Source organism: Malaya genurostris, chromosome 1 (genome assembly GCF_030247185.1).
Source record: "Malaya genurostris strain Urasoe2022 chromosome 1, Malgen_1.1, whole genome shotgun sequence".
Classification (NCBI taxonomy): Eukaryota; Metazoa; Arthropoda; class Insecta; order Diptera; family Culicidae; genus Malaya; species Malaya genurostris.
This window is the reverse complement of record NC_080570.1, coordinates 115,389,381-115,411,777: the sequence shown is the minus strand read 5'-3', so window position 1 is coordinate 115,411,777 and position 22,397 is coordinate 115,389,381. Positions and strand designations below refer to the sequence as shown.

At 43.5% G+C, this 22,397-nt stretch overlaps 9 protein-coding genes and 1 pseudogene across 9 annotated transcripts; 5 read left to right on the top strand and 5 right to left on the bottom strand.

Moving 5' to 3' along the window:
• Positions 1-477: 477 nt before the first annotated feature.
• LOC131425512 (histone H4) lies at positions 478-789 on the bottom strand. Its single transcript, XM_058587452.1, has one exon. It carries the CDS (start codon positions 787-789, stop codon positions 478-480), a length of 312 nt encoding a protein of 103 aa, XP_058443435.1.
• Positions 790-3,417: 2,628 nt separating this feature from the next.
• Positions 3,418-4,092, top strand: LOC131440537 (histone H1B-like). Its single transcript, XM_058611906.1, has one exon. The coding sequence runs from the start codon at positions 3,418-3,420 to the stop codon at positions 4,090-4,092; it is 675 nt and encodes a 224-aa protein (XP_058467889.1).
• A 921-nt stretch (positions 4,093-5,013) lies between these two features.
• Positions 5,014-5,388, bottom strand: LOC131425505 (histone H2A). The gene has a single exon (XM_058587445.1). The coding sequence runs from the start codon at positions 5,386-5,388 to the stop codon at positions 5,014-5,016; it is 375 nt and encodes a 124-aa protein (XP_058443428.1).
• A 288-nt stretch (positions 5,389-5,676) lies between these two features.
• Positions 5,677-6,051, top strand: LOC131440530 (histone H2B-like). Its single transcript, XM_058611893.1, has one exon. It carries the CDS (start codon positions 5,677-5,679, stop codon positions 6,049-6,051), a length of 375 nt encoding a protein of 124 aa, XP_058467876.1.
• Positions 6,052-9,064: 3,013 nt separating this feature from the next.
• On the bottom strand, positions 9,065-9,439 carry LOC131425504 (histone H2A). The gene has a single exon (XM_058587444.1). The coding sequence runs from the start codon at positions 9,437-9,439 to the stop codon at positions 9,065-9,067; it is 375 nt and encodes a 124-aa protein (XP_058443427.1).
• Positions 9,440-9,706: 267 nt separating this feature from the next.
• Positions 9,707-10,081, top strand: LOC131440525 (histone H2B-like). Its single transcript, XM_058611880.1, has one exon. It carries the CDS (start codon positions 9,707-9,709, stop codon positions 10,079-10,081), a length of 375 nt encoding a protein of 124 aa, XP_058467863.1.
• A 1,037-nt stretch (positions 10,082-11,118) lies between these two features.
• On the bottom strand, positions 11,119-11,392 carry LOC131425503 (histone H4-like; annotated as a pseudogene).
• A 2,634-nt stretch (positions 11,393-14,026) lies between these two features.
• LOC131425496 (histone H1B-like) lies at positions 14,027-14,701 on the top strand. Its single transcript, XM_058587437.1, has one exon. It carries the CDS (start codon positions 14,027-14,029, stop codon positions 14,699-14,701), a length of 675 nt encoding a protein of 224 aa, XP_058443420.1.
• A 920-nt stretch (positions 14,702-15,621) lies between these two features.
• LOC131425497 (histone H2A) lies at positions 15,622-15,996 on the bottom strand. The gene has a single exon (XM_058587438.1). The coding sequence runs from the start codon at positions 15,994-15,996 to the stop codon at positions 15,622-15,624; it is 375 nt and encodes a 124-aa protein (XP_058443421.1).
• Positions 15,997-16,284: 288 nt separating this feature from the next.
• LOC131425501 (histone H2B-like) lies at positions 16,285-16,659 on the top strand. The gene has a single exon (XM_058587441.1). It carries the CDS (start codon positions 16,285-16,287, stop codon positions 16,657-16,659), a length of 375 nt encoding a protein of 124 aa, XP_058443424.1.
• The last annotated feature ends 5,738 nt before the right edge of the window (positions 16,660-22,397 follow it).

Here is a 22,397-nt window from a genome sequence, read left to right as displayed (position 1 = left end):
GTTGAATGGGAATGAATGATTTCGAAAAGATAGTTCATGTTAAACAACATAACTAATTTCTTTTCTCAAATGTTACGTTTTTCAGCGGCGCGTTAAGTAGTACTCAAGTGTCAACAGCAGTTTGAAACTCACAACCGACCAGAAATAATAATGTCGTGTTTGCTTGATGCGAAACCGAAAACCAGTTTCCACCCTAACGACTGCTGGTTAAATTGTTTGTTTGAAAACCTAGTTGTTGGACTGAAAAATCTAGTCAGTTTCGAACCCGGTTGAATTCACACTACTCACTACTCTATTGCACACTTCTTACTATTCTCATATCATCACCACCACCACCATCATCATCATCATCATCATGATTATAGATTATAATGAATACCAGCAAATGCTAACTAATTCTTTGCGAAACATATTGGTGGCCCTGAAAAGGGCCTTTTATCCTTCCGTATTATGTTATGTGTGTTCTCGTTACGACGTTTAACCTCCGAAACCATACAGAGTGCGACCCTGTCGCTTCAGAGCATACACGACATCCATGGCGGTGACGGTCTTGCGCTTGGCGTGTTCAGTGTAGGTTACTGCATCTCGGATCACATTTTCCAGGAACACCTTCAGCACTCCACGAGTTTCCTCATAGATCAGACCGGAGATACGCTTGACACCACCACGACGAGCCAGACGACGGATAGCGGGCTTGGTAATTCCCTGGATGTTATCACGAAGCACTTTACGATGACGCTTGGCGCCTCCTTTTCCGAGTCCCTTTCCTCCTTTGCCGCGACCAGTCATTTTTCTCTGCTAGCTGCTTGTTCTTGCAAGTAAGACAGTACAAGTGAAACTAATGCCACTTCGCAGACCGGTGCTTTTTTTTATACCTACCGAGAGGGTCCGTTTCGTGCTTTGCTTTGTGCTGATTGGCTGCTTCAGAGCGGTCGGGCAGGTATAAAACAGCCAGCCAGGTCCGTTTTGAGCTCATTCTGTGTTTTGTTTTCAACGCGTACAGTACGGTGTAGAGAGAAAGGATAAGCAAAAGAAAGAAATAATGGCTCGTACCAAGCAGACCGCTCGTAAATCGACCGGAGGAAAGGCTCCTCGTAAGCAACTGGCGACAAAGGCTGCTCGCAAAAGTGCTCCTGCTACTGGCGGAGTGAAGAAACCCCATCGTTATCGGCCAGGAACAGTAGCCCTTCGGGAGATCCGTCGTTACCAGAAATCGACTGAGCTGTTGATTCGCAAGCTGCCGTTCCAGCGTTTAGTGCGTGAAATTGCCCAAGATTTCAAGACCGACCTTCGCTTCCAGAGTTCCGCCGTCATGGCACTGCAGGAGGCCAGCGAAGCCTATCTAGTCGGTTTGTTCGAGGACACCAATCTATGCGCGATCCACGCCAAGCGTGTTACCATCATGCCAAAGGACATCCAGCTGGCTCGTCGGATCCGTGGCGAACGTGCTTAAACAGGCTATCGGCTTTCGTTTGATCTCACAACATATACCCCAAAGGCCCTTTTCAGGGCCACCCAATCAATTACCAACGAGTTTACGAATTCGAATATTTTCCCTTAAACAATCACATACTCAGACACACACACACACAAGTTGCGCGCGCACAGAAAATGACATCCGATCCGTTGCACAATTCATGCCCCCCATATGGAAAGTCAGTAATCTATAGGTGTTTGAAATGTTTTCCTTATTTTTTGGTCTTTCATTTTTGTTTCTGCTAAAGTAGCAGTTGAGAGGAGAATAGACGACCTGCTGACAGACAAGCAGCACAGACAATACACATTGCTTCCCTGTTACATAGTTCAGCAAAATTTGTAACCCAGCTTGCAACACATCGTGCACTCGCCGTGTCATGCCATGTGACTGACTGCCTGACAATTCTGACGGGATTCGGCCACCAGTTACTAGTATTACTCTGCTACTGCTACTCTCAATACACTATACTATACAATATTGGTTCAAAATCATGAAAATACCAATTTGTTTCGTTCCAAGACTACCCCGACAGACGCTTGCTTGCCGTTGACATAGTCAACGTCCCATCCCCAGACGACTGGTGGGGATGTTTCTGGCGAAAGAAATACACAGCAATTGCCAATCTTTGAATAGTAGGCTAATGTTCGGTTGGGTTCGGTGCTTTCTTCCGGTACGTGACAATTTTCGGCCAATATCTATCAAATATAAGCAACACTCAAATTCGGTATCAAATCAAATCACTGCTCGAGTTCTTTGTTGCCAATCGATTGAGACTGAGAGACTGACTATGTCTGGCACGCACGCTAGACAGATGGAGGTGTCGAAGGATTATTATTATTATTTAATGGTAATACTTGCACCGTATATTTTGCATGTAAAATCCTAAATGCGCTCCACAATTCCGGTATTCTGATTTGGGAAAGATTGTTTTTTGGTTTTTGCTTCTGATGACAAATATTCTCAGCCCAGCCAGCCGTTTGTGGTACGTGAACAACACACCACACATTTGACTCGTTGTGTTAGAAAGGACTTCGGTTTGTTTGATTCTAATTTTTCACTGTCGAAATTTTTAAACATCCTCTCTCTTGGAATTGACCTGTCCTGATGTTCAGGTTTAATATTTGCAAGATGAACCAAATTCAAATGGCAAAACAAGTTCATTACAAAAAATAGTAACCAAAATGCTTTCAGAACAACCGACACGCCCGGGCGTTGGCGACGTTGGCCAGCATTATTCGTTGGCAGTGCCATCGTGTTCCAGATTTCGGAAGGCATGTTCGGAAATATTATGCTCACGTAACATATCTGTTAGTCAAATTGTTTAAAAATTGTATTTTCCAAATGCAGAACACGGAAAAATTGAAAAGCTTAGTCACCGGTTCGTACTGCGTTTTGGTCGTTTGATCGATTTGCGCCAGACAGCAGGTTCAAGTTTGACCGATTCAATCTTGTGCGCGTCGCAACCGTCATCGAACGGGTTGTGTTAGTTGTCAAGAGAAAATATTTCTCTTCCCAATGAACCATGTTTCGTTGGAGTCCGCATTGTTTAAATGGTACTGTTTTACTATTTTTGACAATTCGAAATAAGCATGTACCGTTTGTCCGATATTGAATGCATATTTCGCTATCATCACTGCCCGTCCGGCTGTTCGCGAATGGTGGAGCAGAAAGTTCAAACATCGTAGCAAACATAAAACCACTCTTTGGCGATACTTCCGCTGCTGTCGATTCATTGTTTACAATTTAAAAACAATAGTCCAGAAAAATTACCTACACCTACCTAGCACCGAATGGTAACCGTCATGTGCGTATTCCCTAACAGGGCCGACGGATTCGGTGCCCGAACGTATCGCACGATTCTACTGCATTCACACACTCGTTTGTATTCGCTTAGTCGTTCGCTCGTTCTACCTGCTTTAGAAAAGTGCACATTAGAAAAAATGGCTGAAACCGCTGTTGACGTATCGGCCGCAGCTCCGGTTGCTGCTTCACCGGCCAAGGCACCGAAGAAAGCCAAAGCCGCCAAGGGAGAAGCCAAAAAACCGAAGAAGCCATCGACACATCCACCAGTCAATGACATGGTAGTGGCTGCCATCAAGACGCTGAAGGAACGCAACGGATCTTCGCTGCAGGCCATCAAGAAGTACATCGCCGCCAACTACAAGTGCGACGTCGCCAAGCTGGCCCCGTTCATCAAGAAGGCCCTGAAATCTGGCGTCGAGAAGGGAAAGCTCACCCAGACCAAGGGTTCCGGTGCATCCGGCTCGTTCAAAATCAAAGCCGGTGCCAAGCAACCGGCTGGCGAGAAGAAGCCGAAGAAGGCTGCTGCCAAAAAACCGAAGAAGGCTGCCGGAGAGAAGAAAAAGGTTGCCAAGAAACCCGCTGGCGAGAAGAAACCGAAGGCCAAAAAGCCTGCAGGTGAGAAAAAGCCGAAAGCCGCCGCTGCAAAGAAGGCTAAGGCAGCACCAGCCAAGGCCGCCAAGAAGGCTGCTGCACCGAAGCAGAAGGCCACCAAGCCATCGAAAGCCGCTGCCAACAAGCCCAAGACCCCGAAGCCAAAGAAGGCCGCGCCAGCCAAAAAAGCTGCCCCGAAGAAGGTGGCTGCCAAGAAGTAAATTGACCCATCGTCAGTCAGTCATCATCATCATGTCGAATTCTACCGTTCTTATTTCGACGGTGTTCAACAAAACAGTCCTTTTCAGGACTACCAAAAAATCCATGCAAAGAATTAATCGATATTTCCTACTTCGCTCGCTTTTGGGTAGTCCGCTTCAACAAAACTGCACAGTAAGAAAAAAAAAAAAAAGTATGCTTTTATCCATCACAGCAGCACTACTTTCTGAGCGTGTGCTTCACCGACACGCTATAGTGGATAAATTGGTGCGCAGCCATAGAGCCGACCCCGCTGCTACGCGCATGCTTCTCTTGTAGTACAATCAAATATGTTCGTTCGCTCAGTCGGTAAGCAGCGACGAAAGGATCGGTAGGTGATCAAATGAAAATGCGGACGGTTTATGCACGATGATTGATGAAGTCCGTTCGTAAAAATCTAGCTTGCGAAAATTCATCAATAAAAATGGTTGATGTTTTTGTTCCCAATTATATTTGTATTTTAAAACTATCCCAGTTTTCCTTTTCTTGGAAAATGAATGCCGTTATAGTTTCCATTTAGTGTAGAGCCAGTTCGGACACGGTATCGCTCTGTACGCGGTTTTTCGTATAATCATATTTAATTTAGTAGCTTGACTCTCCAGACGATTGTCGTTTTCATTCAACCAACCTTGCTTGATCGGTAAAAAAAAAATAAATCTATTCTCCAGCGCAATCGACCACCGACCATCGACTTTTCACTTGTAATGTGGGAAATTATCCTAGAAGCTATGGAAAAAAAAAAAACAAGTCTTATGGCGCTTGCATGAGTAAATATGATTGATCGATAGTAAAATAGTAAATTTCTATAAGTTCTTTATCAGAAAATTGTGGTCGTCCTGAAAAGGACGTTTTTTCGATTGGTTTCAGTGCGAATCAAGTGCAATTTAGGCCTTCTTTTCGGTTTTCTTCGGGAGCAACACTGCCTGGATGTTTGGCAGTACACCGCCCTGTGCGATGGTAACTCCGGAGAGCAGTTTGTTCAACTCCTCGTCGTTACGGATGGCCAGCTGCAGATGACGAGGGATGATTCTCGTTTTCTTGTTGTCACGGGCAGCGTTACCGGCCAATTCCAGCACTTCGGCGGCCAGGTATTCCATCACTGCCGCCAGATAGACCGGTGCACCGGCACCGACACGTTCGGCGTAGTTTCCTTTCCGAAGCAGACGGTGGATTCTGCCTACTGGGAACTGCAGACCAGCACGGTTCGAGCGGGACTTTGCCTTTCCCTTAACTTTTCCTCCTTTGCCACGGCCAGACATTTTCTTTTATGTGTTTTGTTTTCGTAAAAAATCCACGAAACGATGCTAACAGCTAGGATGCTAACTCGGTAATACTGGCTGCCGCAGTACTAACCCTCTGTTTTATACCATCTCGCTGTTTCTCGTTCTGCGAATAGGCAGAGCATAAAGCGCAAAAGAGGATCAAATTTTGACAAAGGGGCTGTCCCTACTGCGTTGCCTGTAGCAGGTATAAAACGGGGTTTCTTGGGCGAGCTAGCGTCATTTACGTGAAAACAGCTACTCTGAACGCACGTCAACGTTAGAACGATGGCACCGAAAACTAGTGGAAAGGCGGCCAAAAAATCCGGCAAGGCCCAGAAGAACATCGCCAAGGGTGATAAGAAGAAGAAGAAGATCCGCAGGAAGGAAAGCTACGCTATCTACATCTACAAAGTGTTGAAGCAGGTCCACCCTGATACCGGAGTATCCTCGAAGGCGATGAGCATCATGAACAGTTTCGTCAATGACATCTTCGAACGCATTGCATCCGAGGCATCGCGTTTGGCTCATTACAACAAACGTTCGACGATTACCTCTCGCGAAATCCAGACTGCCGTTCGTCTGCTTTTGCCAGGAGAGTTGGCCAAGCACGCCGTTTCTGAGGGAACCAAAGCCGTCACCAAGTACACCAGCTCCAAGTAAACTGAGAACAACACCGACCCCGTGTATGCGAGAACTAACAAACGGCCCTTTTAAGGGCCACAAACAAATCTACACAAAGTGTTAAATTCGAATTCTCGTGTGTTGTTTTGCTTGCTTCTTCTTTACTCGTTTCGATTGTGATGGTGGTGGCCGTTTGTGAAAGAAAGTGCAATAGAGGGAAGGTGCTGGGCAATTGGTTTGAGTGAGTTTAGTTGTTTTGAACAATCTCATCCAATTTGTGCATTACATTATGCTGGAACTGAATTCCTTGAAACCAGCCACACACCGTTGCGGAAGCGAGAGAGAGCGAATTGTTTTAGGCACTACTTTTGTACAGGGATGACCAAAGATTTCCCGCCTTTTCCGAAGAACGGCGAAAGAAGACATTGATAAAACAAAAAACTTATCACATTCTCAGAGGGTAAATTTTGAAAAGGCGTCCCATAGTAAAGTATTCTTCTATGATGCTTTGATGGTAAGACTTCATCACGAAGACGACAAGCAAATGTAAATTTCTTTCGAACATGCACTTTTTCATTTGATTGCGCGCGTGCGTGTGTGTTTGTTTTCGTGAAAATCGCAGGTTTTCGAGAAGAATAAATCTCCTGTGCCAAAATAACGAAAATGTCTCAAAATCGGACATCATCTCTAGCAACCGAAGTTTACTGTTTGCTTGTTAGGAACAATTAGATTTGTACCTGCAGGACAGAAAACATTAGTTTGTTCGATTTTGCGAGTGGTGATTTATATTTTAATAGCGATTTGAGTTAGCATTCATCATTTATCACTCATCCATCGATTATCAATGAAAGGAGATGAATTCGGAGACAAAGAACGAAAAAGAAGATTTTCCGCTTTCCAAAAACATACACCAATACATATGCATATCAACGTCATACTGGTTTACTTCAATGTATGGGTATTGGTTTTTCCCTCAGTCATAATAAAGTTCATTCTTATGTTCTCTAACTTGCTTTTCTCTCTCTCTCGCTCTCCCAACGCACCTCTGTTTGCGATAAGTTGGAACATGTTGTTCATGGCAGTCTACACACACACACACACACACACACACACACACACACACACACACACACACACACACACACACACACACACAATTTGCGCAATAGTGCAACTGAGGTATGCGATTCACAAAATTGCTTGCTACTGAAAATTGCGGAAAAGAAAACACAAGACAAATTTTTTCAATTTTGTAGGCACAAGCGTTTTGAAACACGTACAATAACGGGAAGGTATCATATAAAGATTGGTTTTTACTTTTGTCGTTAAGTTTTTTTTTTTCATGTACGTATTGTTTACCTCTCGGATGGTGGTAGGTAGAAACGAACAACCGTTTATACGACGCAAAGTCAAACCGATTTCCCATATCCCATCCATGAGCATGAGCAGAGGGAGAAAAAATACCGGTTAACCTGGACTACTTTTCACTTGAGAGTTTGAGAGATTTTTCACCATTTCAACCATTTTTCGTTCAGTTGCCATTTGTCATTGTTGCTAAGCTAACCTAACCATCCGAACAGCGAGAGTTCCGTTCACTGCGTTAGGATTGAGTAAGCCGCGTTCATCGTTTGATCATGTCAACGAAACTCAACAATCGATGCTAAATAAGCAACTTGCTATTGAGTAATCTTTCAGTAATTTCTTACATGGACCGTCGGAAAACAATTCGGAGTTCCTGTTTTCCAAGTAGATAGTCTTTCCAATAGGATATTCTAATGAGCAGCAGTTTTTATTTTTCCTGCTAGAATCGCACACCAATACACACTTACCAACCACTAAACTGCGGTTCGGTCTAGACAATTGGTGTACACTGTTGCCATAGTTGTTCGTCGGTTATTTTCATTCTCTCTTTCACGCCTCTCGCATTCTCGTAGTAGCCAATATTACTCTCCTTATTGTTTACGTTCGTGTCGCTATCGTATTTGTGGCATTCGTATTCGTTCGAAAATATATGTTAGTCGAATGGTCGAAACATCATCGGATTGATGAAAATATGTTCAAACAATCAAAATTATTCGCCAATCCAACAAAACTTTCATTGGCGAGAGTGTACTGTTTAATGAACTCTTCTCTCAATGTTTCAATATTCAGTTGCAATACTTAAAGCTCTAAACGTTTTCTCGAAAAATACCGACACAAGTTACCAAGCTAATTGGATTGGTGGTACTGACGATGCTTTTGGTTGTCAATAATAAACAATGCCACGTGTAGGGGCCGCTAATGTAATGTAAATGAATATACAGACACACACACACACACACACACACACACACACACACACACACACGCACGCGCGCGTTTATGCGACCTTGCCCTCCGGTTCTGAGACCGATGGCTGAACTTAGGTACAGCTTGATTTTCGTTTCCTCATATACACATTACATTACCATTTGTTTTTGGCCTGTGTGTGTGGCAGTGTTTATTCACCATCATGGTGGTAGCTACGATATCTTCTTCTTCTTCTTCTTTTTTTCTAGTCGGTCGTCACCATTCATGAGATGATGCCGACCGATGACACAGATACATGCGCTATATTGGATCGGTGTGTCGTCACGGATACGAACGAAAATTATTCTCTTATTTCTCGTGCGACACTTTCTCTAAGATTATATGATCAAGTTTGGATGTTTTAATGGCTGCATTTTCCGGTAAATCGATGGGAAAGATTTTCGCCATTGAACTCACATCGATCATTCTAAAATTCCGATTCGTCTGGTATGACCGATTTTGTCTTCTGTTTTCCAAACACTGAAAAAGCGGACATCATTTTCGCATCAGGTAGATACACCGATTCAGGGTAAAATTCCGAAAACGAAAATGAACAAAGGTCGCTATACTTGATTTGCGCATTATACTTTCCAGGCGTATCACAACTTTAGCAATCTTTAATTCAAAGCAATCTTAAATATTTCTTTATCACAGTGAGGTGGTCGTCCTGAAAAGGACGGGTTCTGTAAGGGGGGTAACACCAATATGTTCCGGAAATCGCAATTTAGGCCTTTTTCTCGGTTTTCTTCGGGAGCAGCACTGCCTGGATGTTTGGCAGTACACCGCCCTGTGCGATGGTAACTCCGGAGAGCAGTTTGTTCAACTCCTCGTCGTTACGGATGGCCAGCTGCAGATGGCGAGGGATGATTCTCGTTTTCTTGTTGTCACGGGCAGCGTTACCGGCCAATTCCAGCACTTCGGCGGCCAGGTATTCCATCACTGCCGCCAGATAGACCGGTGCACCGGCACCGACACGTTCGGCGTAGTTTCCCTTCCGGAGCAGACGGTGGATTCTGCCTACTGGGAACTGCAGACCAGCACGGTTTGAGCGGGACTTTGCCTTTCCCTTAACTTTTCCTCCTTTACCACGGCCAGACATTTTGTGTGTGCGTGTTTCTGCGTAAAAAATCCACGAGATGCTGTTAACGACTAGACAGCCAATTCAGTAATACTGGCTGCCGCCGTACTAACCCTCTGTTTTATATCGTCTCACTGTTTCCCGTTCTGCGAACAGGAAAAGGAATTCTAACAAAGGGGCAGTCCATGCGCCGCTCTCAATAGCAGGTATAAAACGAGCTGTCATATGGCAAATAGCGTCATTTAAGTTAAAGCAGTTACTCTGAACGTACGAGAACCGTCAAGCACGATGGCACCGAAAACCAGTGGAAAGGCAGCCAAAAAATCCGGCAAGGCCCAGAAAAACATCGCCAAGGGAGATAAGAAAAAGAAGAAGATCCGCAGGAAGGAAAGCTACGCTATCTACATCTACAAAGTGTTGAAACAGGTCCACCCTGATACCGGAGTATCCTCGAAGGCGATGAGCATCATGAACAGTTTCGTCAATGACATCTTCGAACGCATTGCATCCGAGGCATCGCGTTTGGCCCATTACAACAAACGTTCGACGATTACCTCTCGCGAAATCCAGACCGCCGTTCGTCTGCTTTTGCCAGGAGAGTTGGCCAAGCACGCCGTTTCGGAAGGAACCAAAGCCGTCACCAAGTACACTAGCTCCAAGTAAACTGAGTGAGAACAACCAAACCCCCCCGATCGTGTGTGTGCATACGAATCGCCAAGCATAATCGGCCCTTTTAAGGGCCACAAACAAATCTACACAAAGTGTTAAGTTCGCATATTTCCCTCATTCAATCACCAAACACATTTTGTTCGTTGATGATTTTACTTTCATCAGCCAACAAACACCTAACGAGAAAAACAGAACAAATTATGAACAACACAGGTACAATTGTTCTCGCGTTTCGGAGTATTCATCCATGCCATATGGACAATATATTGTTCGGAGCAAAAATATGTTGGTTTCGAAATAAAGAAAAGTATCGATTACTTTTCGGACCAATCGACAGACTTGGTCGACCAACCAAATAACAAATTGCTACACATACACATGCATGCTACTGTAAACCAACCAATGACATATCAACAGCAATCGTTTTTCTATCCTAGGCGGCTTTGAGCAAATGCTGCATGTTGTATAGTCGAAATTCGAAGCCAACAGCATTGACAGTTGACCAGAACAGTTGAATGGGAATGAAAGATTTCGAAAAGATAGTTCATGTTAAACAACATAACTAATTTCTTTTCTCAAATGTTACGTTTTTCAGCGGCGCGTTAAGTAGTACTCAAGTGTCAACAGCAGTTTGAAACTCACAACCGACCAGAAATAATAATGTCGTGTTTGCTTGATGCGAAACCGAAAACCAGTTTCCACCCTAACGACTGCTGGTTAAATTGTTTGTTTGAAAACCTAGTTGTTGGACTGAAAAATCTAGTCAGTTTCGAACCCGGTTGAATTCACACTACTCACTACTCTATTGCACACTTCTTACTATTCTCATATCATCACCACCACCACCATCATCATCATCATCATCATCATCATGATTATAGATTATAATGAATACCAGCAAATGCTAACTAATTCTTTGCGAAACATATTGGTGGCCCTGAAAAGGGCCTTTTATCCTTCCGTATTATGTTATGTGTGTTCTCGTTACGACGTTTAACCTCCGAAACCATACAGAGTGCGACCCTGTCGCTTCAGAGCATACACGACATCCATGGCGGTGACGGTCTTGCGCTTGGCGTGTTCAGTGTAGGTTACTGCATCTCGGATCACATTTTCCAGGAACACCTTCAGCACTCCACGAGTTTCCTCATAGATCAGACCGGAGATACGCTTGACACCACCACGACGAGCCAGACGACGGATAGCGGGCTTGGTAATTCCCTGGATGTTATCACGAAGCACTTTACGATGACGCTTGGCGCCTCCTTTTCCGAGTCCCTTTCCTCCTTTGCCGCGACCAGTCATTTTTCTCTGCTAGCTGCTTGTTCTTGCAAGTAAGACAGTACAAGTGAAACTAATGCCACTTCGCAGACCGGTGCTTTTTTTTATACCTACCGAGAGGGTCCGTTTCGTGCTTTGCTTTGTGCTGATTGGCTGCCTCAGACCGGTCGGGCAGGTATAAAACAGCCAGCCAGGTCCGTTTTGAGCTCATTCTGTGTTTTGTTTTCAACGCGTACAGTACGGTGTAGGGAGAAAGGATAAGCAAAAGAAAGAAATAATGGCTCGTACCAAGCAGACCGCTCGTAAATCGACCGGAGGAAAGGCTCCTCGTAAGCAACTGGCGACAAAGGCTGCTCGCAAAAGTGCTCCTGCTACTGGCGGAGTGAAGAAACCCCATCGTTATCGGCCAGGAACAGTAGCCCTTCGGGAGATCCGTCGTTACCAGAAATCGACTGAGCTGTTGATTCGCAAGCTGCCGTTCCAGCGTTTAGTGCGTGAAATTGCCCAAGATTTCAAGACCGACCTTCGCTTCCAGAGTTCCGCCGTCATGGCACTGCAGGAAGCCAGCGAAGCCTATCTCGTCGGTTTGTTCGAGGACACCAATCTATGCGCGATCCACGCCAAGCGTGTTACCATCATGCCAAAGGACATCCAGCTGGCTCGTCGGATCCGTGGCGAACGTGCTTAAACAGGCTATCGGCTTTCGTTTGATCTCACAACATATACCCCAAAGGCCCTTTTCAGGGCCACCCAATCAATTACCAACGAGTTTACGAATTCGAATATTTTCCCTTAAACAATCACATACTCAGACACACACACACAAGTTGCGCGCGCACAGAAAATGACATCCGATCCGTTGCACAATTCATGCCCCCCATATGGAAAGTCAGTAATCTATAGGTGTTTGAAATGTTTTCCTTATTTTTTGGTCTTTCATTTTTGTTTCTGCTAAAGTAGCAGTTGAGAGGAGAATAGACGACCTGCTGACAGACAAGCAGCACAGACAATACACATTGCTTCCCTGTTACATAGTTCAGCAATGTGTATTGTCCTGTTACCCAGCTTGCAACACATCGTGCACTCGCCGTGTCATGCCATGTGACTGACTGCCTGACAATTCTGACGGGATTCGGCCACCAGTTACTAGTATTACTCTGCTACTGCTACTCTCAATACACTATACTATACAATATTGGTTCAAAATCATGAAAATACCAATTTGTTTCGTTCCAAGACTACCCCGACAGACGCTTGCTTGCCGTTGACATAGTCAACGTCCCATCCCCAGACGACTGGTGGGGATGTTTCTGGCGAAAGAAATACACAGCAATTGCCAATCTTTGAATAGTAGGCTAATGTTCGGTTGGGTTCGGTGCTTTCTTCCGGTACGTGACAATTTTCGGCCAATATCTATCAAATATAAGCAACACTCAAATTCGGTATCAAATCAAATCACTGCTCGAGTTCTTTGTTGCCAATCGATTGAGACTGAGAGACTGACTATGTCTGGCACGCACGCTAGACAGATGGAGGTGTCGAAGGATTATTATTATTATTTAATGGTAATACTTGCACCGTATATTTTGCATGTAAAATCCTAAATGCGCTCCACAATTCCGGTATTCTGATTTGGGAAAGATTGTTTTTTGGTTTTTGCTTCTGATGACAAATATTCTCAGCCCAGCCAGCCGTTTGTGGTACGTGAACAACACACCACACATTTGACTCGTTGTGTTAGAAAGGACTTCGGTTTGTTTGATTCTAATTTTTCACTGTCGAAATTTTTAAACATCCTCTCTCTTGGAATTGACCTGTCCTGATGTTCAGGTTTAATATTTGCAAGATGAACCAAATTCAAATGGCAAAACAAGTTCATTACAAAAAATAGTAACCAAAATGCTTTCAGAACAACCGACACGCCCGGGCGTTGGCGACGTTGGCCAGCATTATTCGTTGGCAGTGCCATCGTGTTCCAGATTTCGGAAGGCATGTTCGGAAATATTATGCTCACGTAACATATCTGTTAGTCAAATTGTTTAAAAATTGTATTTTCCAAATGCAGAACACGGAAAAATTGAAAAGCTTAGTCACCGGTTCGTACTGCGTTTTGGTCGTTTGATCGATTTGCGCCAGACAGCAGGTTCAAGTTTGACCGATTCAATCTCGTGCGCGTCGCAACCGTCATCGAACGGGTTGTGTTAGTTGTCAAGAGAAAATATTTCTCTTCCCAATGAACCATGTTTCGTTGGAGTCCGCATTGTTTAAATGGTACTGTTTTACTATTTTTGACAATTCGAAATAAGCATGTACCGTTTGTCCGATATTGAATGCATATTTCGCTATCATCACTGCCCGTCCGGCTGTTCGCGAATGGTGGAGCAGAAAGTTCAAACATCGTAGCAAACATAAAACCACTCTTTGGCGATACTTCCGCTGCTGTCGATTCATTGTTTACAATTTAAAAACAATAGTCCAGAAAAATTACCTACACCTACCTAGCACCGAATGGTAACCGTCATGTGCGTATTCCCTAACAGGGCCGACGGATTCGGTGCCCGAACGTATCGCACGATTCTACTGCATTCACACACTCGTTTGTATTCGCTTAGTCGTTCGCTCGTTCTACCTGCTTTAGAAAAGTGCACATTAGAAAAAATGGCTGAAACCGCTGTTGACGTATCGGCCGCAGCTCCGGTTGCTGCTTCACCGGCCAAGGCACCGAAGAAAGCCAAAGCCGCCAAGGGAGAAGCCAAAAAACCGAAGAAGCCATCGACACATCCACCAGTCAATGACATGGTAGTGGCTGCCATCAAGACGCTGAAGGAACGCAACGGATCTTCGCTGCAGGCCATCAAGAAGTACATCGCCGCCAACTACAAGTGCGACGTCGCCAAGCTGGCCCCGTTCATCAAGAAGGCCCTGAAATCTGGCGTCGAGAAGGGAAAGCTCACCCAGACCAAGGGTTCCGGTGCATCCGGCTCGTTCAAAATCAAAGCCGGTGCCAAGCAACCGGCTGGCGAGAAGAAGCCGAAGAAGGCTGCTGCCAAAAAACCGAAGAAGGCTGCCGGAGAGAAGAAAAAGGTTGCCAAGAAACCCGCTGGCGAGAAGAAACCGAAGGCCAAAAAGCCTGCAGGTGAGAAAAAGCCGAAAGCCGCCGCTGCAAAGAAGGCTAAGGCAGCACCAGCCAAGGCCGCCAAGAAGGCTGCTGCACCGAAGCAGAAGGCCACCAAGCCATCGAAAGCCGCTGCCAACAAGCCCAAGACCCCGAAGCCAAAGAAGGCCGCGCCAGCCAAAAAAGCTGCCCCGAAGAAGGTGGCTGCCAAGAAGTAAATTGACCCATCGTCAGTCAGTCATCATCATCATGTCGAATTCTACCGTTCTTATTTCGACGGTGTTCAACAAAACAGTCCTTTTCAGGACTACCAAAAAATCCATGCAAAGAATTAATCGATATTTCCTACTTCGCTCGCTTTTGGGTAGTCCGCTTCAACAAAACTGCACAGTAAGAAAAAAAAAAAAAGTATGCTTTTATCCATCACAGCAGCACTACTTTCTGAGCGTGTGCTTCACCGACACGCTATAGTGGATAAATTGGTGCGCAGCCATAGAGCCGACCCCGCTGCTACGCGCATGCTTCTCTTGTAGTACAATCAAATATGTTCGTTCGCTCAGTCGGTAAGCAGCGACGAAAGGATCGGTAGGTGATCAAATGAAAATGCGGACGGATTATGCACGATGATTGATGAAGTCCGTTCGTAAAAATCTAGCTTGCGAAAATTCATCAATAAAAATGGTTGATGTTTTTGTTCCCAATTATATTTGTATTTTAAAACTATCCCAGTTTTCCTTTTCTTGGAAAATGAATGCCGTTATAGTTTCCATTTAGTGTAGAGCCAGTTCGGACACGGTATCGCTCTGTACGCGGTTTTTCGTATAATCATATTTAATTTAGTAGCTTGACTCTCCAGACGATTGTCGTTTTCATTCAACCAACCTTGCTTGATCGGTAAAAAAAAAATAAATCTATTCTCCAGCGCAATCGACCACCGACCATCGACTTTTCACTTGTAATGTGGGAAATTATCCTAGAAGCTATGGAAAAAAAAAAAACAAGTCTTATGGCGCTTGCATGAGTAAATATGATTGATCGATAGTAAAATAGTAAATTTCTATAAGTTCTTTATCAGAAAATTGTGGTCGTCCTGAAAAGGACGTTTTTTCGATTGGTTTCAGTGCGAATCAAGTGCAATTTAGGCCTTCTTTTCGGTTTTCTTCGGGAGCAACACTGCCTGGATGTTTGGCAGTACACCGCCCTGTGCGATGGTAACTCCGGAGAGCAGTTTGTTCAACTCCTCGTCGTTACGGATGGCCAGCTGCAGATGACGAGGGATGATTCTCGTTTTCTTGTTGTCACGGGCAGCGTTACCGGCCAATTCCAGCACTTCGGCGGCCAGGTATTCCATCACTGCCGCCAGATAGACCGGTGCACCGGCACCGACACGTTCGGCGTAGTTTCCTTTCCGAAGCAGACGGTGGATTCTGCCTACTGGGAACTGCAGACCAGCACGGTTCGAGCGGGACTTTGCCTTTCCCTTAACTTTTCCTCCTTTGCCACGGCCAGACATTTTCTTTTATGTGTTTTGTTTTCGTAAAAAATCCACGAAACGATGCTAACAGCTAGGATGCTAACTCGGTAATACTGGCTGCCGCAGTACTAACCCTCTGTTTTATACCATCTCGCTGTTTCTCGTTCTGCGAATAGGCAGAGCATAAAGCGCAAAAGAGGATCAAATTTTGACAAAGGGGCTGTCCCTACTGCGTTGCCTGTAGCAGGTATAAAACGGGGTTTCTTGGGCGAGCTAGCGTCATTTACGTGAAAACAGCTACTCTGAACGCACGTCAACGTTAGAACGATGGCACCGAAAACTAGTGGAAAGGCGGCCAAAAAATCCGGCAAGGCCCAGAAGAACATCGCCAAGGGTGATAAGAAGAAGAAGAAGATCCGCAGGAAGGAAAGCTACGCTATCTACATCTACAAAGTGTTGAAGCAGGTCCACCCTGATACCGGAGTATCCTCGAAGGCGATGAGCATCATGAACAGTTTCGTCAATGACATCTTCGAACGCATTGCATCCGAGGCATCGCGTTTGGCTCATTACAACAAACGTTCGACGATTACCTCTCGCGAAATCCAGACTGCCGTTCGTCTGCTTTTGCCAGGAGAGTTGGCCAAGCACGCCGTTTCTGAGGGAACCAAAGCCGTCACCAAGTACACCAGCTCCAAGTAAACTGAGAACAACACCGACCCCGTGTATGCGAGAACTAACAAACGGCCCTTTTAAGGGCCACAAACAAATCTACACAAAGTGTTAAATTCGAATTCTCGTGTGTTGTTTTGCTTGCTTCTTCTTTACTCGTTTCGATTGTGATGGTGGTGGCCGTTTGTGAAAGAAAGTGCAATAGAGGGAAGGTGCTGGGCAATTGGTTTGAGTGAGTTTAGTTGTTTTGAACAATCTCATCCAATTTGTGCATTACATTATGCTGGAACTGAATTCCTTGAAACCAGCCACACACCGTTGCGGAAGCGAGAGAGAGCGAATTGTTTTAGGCACTACTTTTGTACAGGGATGACCAAAGATTTCCCGCCTTTTCCGAAGAACGGCGAAAGAAGACATTGATAAAACAAAAAACTTATCACATTCTCAGAGGGTAAATTTTGAAAAGGCGTCCCATAGTAAAGTATTCTTCTATGATGCTTTGATGGTAAGACTTCATCACGAAGACGACAAGCAAATGTAAATTTCTTTCGAACATGCACTTTTTCATTTGATTGCGCGCGTGCGTGTGTGTTTGTTTTCGTGAAAATCGCAGGTTTTCGAGAAGAATAAATCTCCTGTGCCAAAATAACGAAAATGTCTCAAAATCGGACATCATCTCTAGCAACCGAAGTTTACTGTTTGCTTGTTAGGAACAATTAGATTTGTACCTGCAGGACAGAAAACATTAGTTTGTTCGATTTTGCGAGTGGTGATTTATATTTTAATAGCGATTTGAGTTAGCATTCATCATTTATCACTCATCCATCGATTATCAATGAAAGGAGATGAATTCGGAGACAAAGAACGAAAAAGAAGATTTTCCGCTTTCCAAAAACATACACCAATACATATGTATATCAACGTCATACTGGTTTACTTCAATGTATGGGTATTGGTTTTTCCCTCAGTCATAATAAAGTTCATTCTTATGTTCTCTAACTTGCTTTTCTCTCTCTCTCGCTCTCCCAACGCACCTCTGTTTGCGATAAGTTGGAACATGTTGTTCATGGCAGTCTACACACACACACACACACACACACACACACAATTTGCGCAATAGTGCAACTGAGGTATGCGATTCACAAAATTGCTTGCTACTGAAAATTGCGGAAAAGAAAACACAAGACAAATTTTTTCAATTTTGTAAGCACAAGCGTTTTGAAACACGTACAATAACGGGAAGGTATCATATAAAGATTGGTTTTTACTTTTGTCGTTAAGTTTTTTTTTTCATGTACGTATTGTTTACCTCTCGGATGGTGGTAGGTAGAAACGAACAACCGTTTATACGACGCAAAGTCAAACCGATTTCCCATATCCCATCCATGAGCATGAGCAGAGGGAGAAAAAATACCGGTTAACCTGGACTACTTTTCACTTGAGAGTTTGAGAGATTTTTCACCATTTCAACCATTTTTCGTTCAGTTGCCATTTGTCATTGTTGCTAAGCTAACCTAACCATCCGAACAGCGAGAGTTCCGTTCACTGCGTTAGGATTGAGTAAGCCGCGTTCATCGTTTGATCATGTCAACGAAACTCAACAATCGATGCTAAATAAGCAACTTGCTATTGAGTAATCTTTCAGTAATTTCTTACATGGACCGTCGGAAAACAATTCGGAGTTCCTGTTTTCCAAGTAGATAGTCTTTCCAATAGGATATTCTAATGAGCAGCAGTTTTTATTTTTCCTGCTAGAATCGCACACCAATACACACTTACCAACCACTAAACTGCGGTTCGGTCTAGACAATTGGTGTACACTGTTGCCATAGTTGTTCGTCGGTTATTTTCATTCTCTCTTTCACGCCTCTCGCATTCTCGTAGTAGCCAATATTACTCTCCTTATTGTTTACGTTCGTGTCGCTATCGTATTTGTGGCATTCGTATTCGTTCGAAAATATATGTTAGTCGAATGGTCGAAACATCATCGGATTGATGAAAATATGTTCAAACAATCAAAATTATTCATTCAGTAAAAACCATTCAAGCGAAGAGGTTGTGTTTCGATTGTACTGGCTCGTGAGTTAACGGCTGCTACCGAGACAATTCTAAGCTTCAGGTAGTTAAACTGCCCATAGCAAACGCAATATTCGGGGCGTTTCCCGACTGGAAAGCTAGCAACGAAGACCATCCCGTTCATACGCACAGAGGTGTAGAGACACAGAGGTGCGAGAGCATAGAAGTGACGAGTCACAGAGGTGCCATCGCATAAAGGTGCGAAGACGAAGGGGTGCAAAGGCACAGAGGTGCTAAAGCAACCCAGTGCTGATCTACCAGGTACCAGAATTTGTACGCTGCGTAGGATCAAAAGAGACGGCATATATCGCGAGGTGCTACACTGCAAGCATCGCATTTGATCGCCACCAAGAGCAAAAGCACTGTACCTGGGGTCAGGTACAGCAAGTGCAGTGGTGTTCACAACGACGGCAGAGCAACTGAGATAGCAGTAAACGACAGAAGACTGCCAATTGGAAACAGCAAAAGACTGCCAATTGGAAATCGTTGGAAGAGCTTCACGTCGTTCTTCACGATAAAGGAACAGAGACATCAGCTACAAGGTAGATTTAATTTAATTTATTTTTTATTTCTTATATCTGAAATTTTACTAAACATAAGTTTTTATTTTGGTATTATTAATTTACAAAAAAAATTTAATGTAATGGATGATCTCATGGAAGATCATCCGAATCCGATTCCGGATACTAGTAAAAGTTTAAATACTCCGAGGGCTAAACATTATCCACAGGGTACCACTGGGCCATGGATAGTCTATCTTCGAAAAAAAGAAAAGATTTTAAACTTGATGCAAATTACAAAGGATTTGACATCACATTTCTCTGAAGTTAAAGAAATCTGTAAGGTTAATAGAGATAAAATTCGAGTTGTAGTTAACGACTTGAAACAGGCAAACGATATTGTAACCTGTAAATTATTTGCTATTGAATATCGAGTTTACATTCCATCGAAGGAGGTAGAAATTGACGGTGTTGTGACTGAAGCAAGTCTGACAGCAGATGATTTACTTAAAAATGGAGTTGGCCGTTTTAAAAACTCCATGCTTGAGGGAGTTAAGATACTCGAGTGCAAACAATTGTACTCAGCATCTATTGTCGATGGAAAAAAGTCTTATCGTCCCTCAGATTCGTTTCGCGTAACATTTGCCGGATCTGCATTGCCTAGCCATGTCTATATCGATAAAATTCGTCTTCCTGTTCGGCTTTTCGTACCGCATGTTATGAATTGCACGAACTGTAAAAAATTCGGACATACAGCTACTTACTGTAGTAATAAGTCCAAATGTATCAAATGTCAAGGGCCTCATAAGGATAATCTTTGCGATAAAGATGTTGAAAAATGTGTTTATTGTGGGGAAAGCCCTCATGATGATCTTTCAGTGTGCGCTGCATTTAAGCTGCGTAAAGACAAAATGAAGCTTTCTTTAAAAGCACGGTCTAAGCGCACATATGCAGAAATGCTCAAAACGGTCATACATGTCTCCCCTTTGGAAACCGAAAACGGTTTTTCAAATCTTGCGGAGCCAGAGGAATCTGACTCTGACGGAAATAGTGAAGATACCTCGTTTGTCACTCCTCAAGGGTCTGTTAAGAGGAGATTAACAAACCACAAAATACCAAAAAAGACACCTAAAATTATACCTTCAAAAAAAGATCCCCGTGTTAAAGCTAAAAAGCCAAATTTAAAACCAAAAACTGTGCCTCCTGGTTTGTCAAATTCACAAACCAATCCAGGAACTAGCTCAAGAAAAGACAATAATCCAGTGGGCTCCATTTCACATTCACCAACAGGATTACTGAAATTTTCGGAAATTGTAGAATGGATTTTCGCTGCATTCAATATTTCTGAACCTCTAAAGACCATCATAACAGCATTCCTTCCAATAGCTAGAACTTTTTTGAAACAGTTATCAGCTCAATGGCCAGCTCTTTCAGGTTTTGTATCATTTGATGGATAATTTATCATCCGCCGCAAATGATTCAATCACTGTCCTGCAGTGGAATTGTCGAAGCATCATGCCAAAACTTGATTCATTTAAAGTTTTGTTGCATAGTCAAAAATGTGATGTATTTGCTTTGTGCGAAACATGGCTTACATCAAACATAGCCTTAAATTTTAATGACTTTAACATTATACGTCTCGACAGAGACTCCCCGTATGGTGGAGTGCTTTTAGGAATTAAGAAATGTTATTCCTTTTATAGATTAAACATTCCTTCGACTTCTAGTATAGAAGTTGTTGCTTGTCAAATAAACATTAAAGGAAAGGACATTTGCATTGCTTCGGTATATATTCCTCCAAGAGCTCAAGTTGGACAACGACAGCTTAATGAAATTGTCGAAGCCCTTCCTGCTCCACGTTTGATTTTAGGAGATTTCAATTCGCACGGAATGATGTGGGGTTCCGTTTACAATGATAGCAGATCATCTCTAATATATAATATTTGCGACAATTTTAGCATGACGGTACTAAATATGGGTAGCATGACACGGATCCCAAGACCTCCTGCACGTCCAAGTGCATTAGATTTATCTCTTTGTTCGACTTCAATTCGACTAGATTGCACCTGGAAAGTATTTCCTGATTTACATGGTAGCGATCATTTACCAATCATCATCTCAATTAGCAGTAACAAAGGCATTGCTAATTCAGTTAATATTCCATATGATTTGACAAAAAATATTGACTGGATTAAATACCAAAGTAATATTTCAAGTGTCTTAACTTCAATGGAAGAGCTTCCCCCACTTGAAGAATATGACTTCCTCGTTTGTTCGATTCTGGAGGCCGCAGAACAAGCCCAAACCAAACGATTTCTTGGTCCATCGTCTAACAGAAGACCTCCAAATCCTTGGTGGGACAAAGAGTGCTCAGATGCTAAACACGCGAAACAAAATGCTTTCAAGACGTTTTTAAAACGAGGAGGAGGAACTCCTCAGAATTTTGAAAAATTCTTGGTTTTAGAAACCAAGTACAAGAACATACTTCGGGTTAAGAAATGCAGCTATTGGAGACATTTTGTGGAAGGTTTGTCAAGAGAAACCTCAATGAGCACTCTTTGGAATACGGCCAGACGAATGAGGAATCGTAACGTAGGAAATGAGAGTGAGGAGTACTCGAATCGATGGATATTTGATTTTGCGAGGAAAGTTTGTCCAGATTCCGTTCCTACGCATAGCATTGTTAGGGAGTCTTCTTCAAATGATGATTCCATTGATAGCCCCTTTTCAATGATGGAATTTTCCATAGCACTCATGTCTTGTAACAATAACGCTCCTGGATTGGACAGAATTAAATTCAACTTGGTGAAGAATCTGCCCGACCTCGCAAAAAGACGTTTGTTGGAATTGTTCAACAAGTTTCTTGAGCAAAATATTGTTCCACCTGACTGGAGACAAGTGAAAGTTATCGCCATTCAAAAGCCGGGGAAACCAGCTTCCAATCACAACTCATATAGACCCATTGCGATGTTGTCCTGCATCAGAAAATTGTTCGAAAAAATTATTCTACGACGTCTCGACACTTGGGTCGAGACGAACGGTTTGTTGTCAGATACTCAGTTTGGCTTCCGTAGAAATAAAGGGACGAATGATTGCCTTGCATTACTTTCGTCTGACATCCAAATTGCCTTCGCTCAAAAGCAACAAATGGCATCTGTATTTTTAGACATTAAAGGAGCATTTGATTCAGTT

Coding starts and splice junctions, on each gene's coding strand:
- LOC131425512 (XM_058587452.1), bottom strand. CDS start 789: ATGACTGGTCGCGGCAAAGGAGGAAAGGGACTCGGAAAAGGAGGCGCC.
- LOC131440537 (XM_058611906.1), top strand. CDS start 3,418: ATGGCTGAAACCGCTGTTGACGTATCGGCCGCAGCTCCGGTTGCTGCT.
- LOC131425505 (XM_058587445.1), bottom strand. CDS start 5,388: ATGTCTGGCCGTGGCAAAGGAGGAAAAGTTAAGGGAAAGGCAAAGTCC.
- LOC131440530 (XM_058611893.1), top strand. CDS start 5,677: ATGGCACCGAAAACTAGTGGAAAGGCGGCCAAAAAATCCGGCAAGGCC.
- LOC131425504 (XM_058587444.1), bottom strand. CDS start 9,439: ATGTCTGGCCGTGGTAAAGGAGGAAAAGTTAAGGGAAAGGCAAAGTCC.
- LOC131440525 (XM_058611880.1), top strand. CDS start 9,707: ATGGCACCGAAAACCAGTGGAAAGGCAGCCAAAAAATCCGGCAAGGCC.
- LOC131425496 (XM_058587437.1), top strand. CDS start 14,027: ATGGCTGAAACCGCTGTTGACGTATCGGCCGCAGCTCCGGTTGCTGCT.
- LOC131425497 (XM_058587438.1), bottom strand. CDS start 15,996: ATGTCTGGCCGTGGCAAAGGAGGAAAAGTTAAGGGAAAGGCAAAGTCC.
- LOC131425501 (XM_058587441.1), top strand. CDS start 16,285: ATGGCACCGAAAACTAGTGGAAAGGCGGCCAAAAAATCCGGCAAGGCC.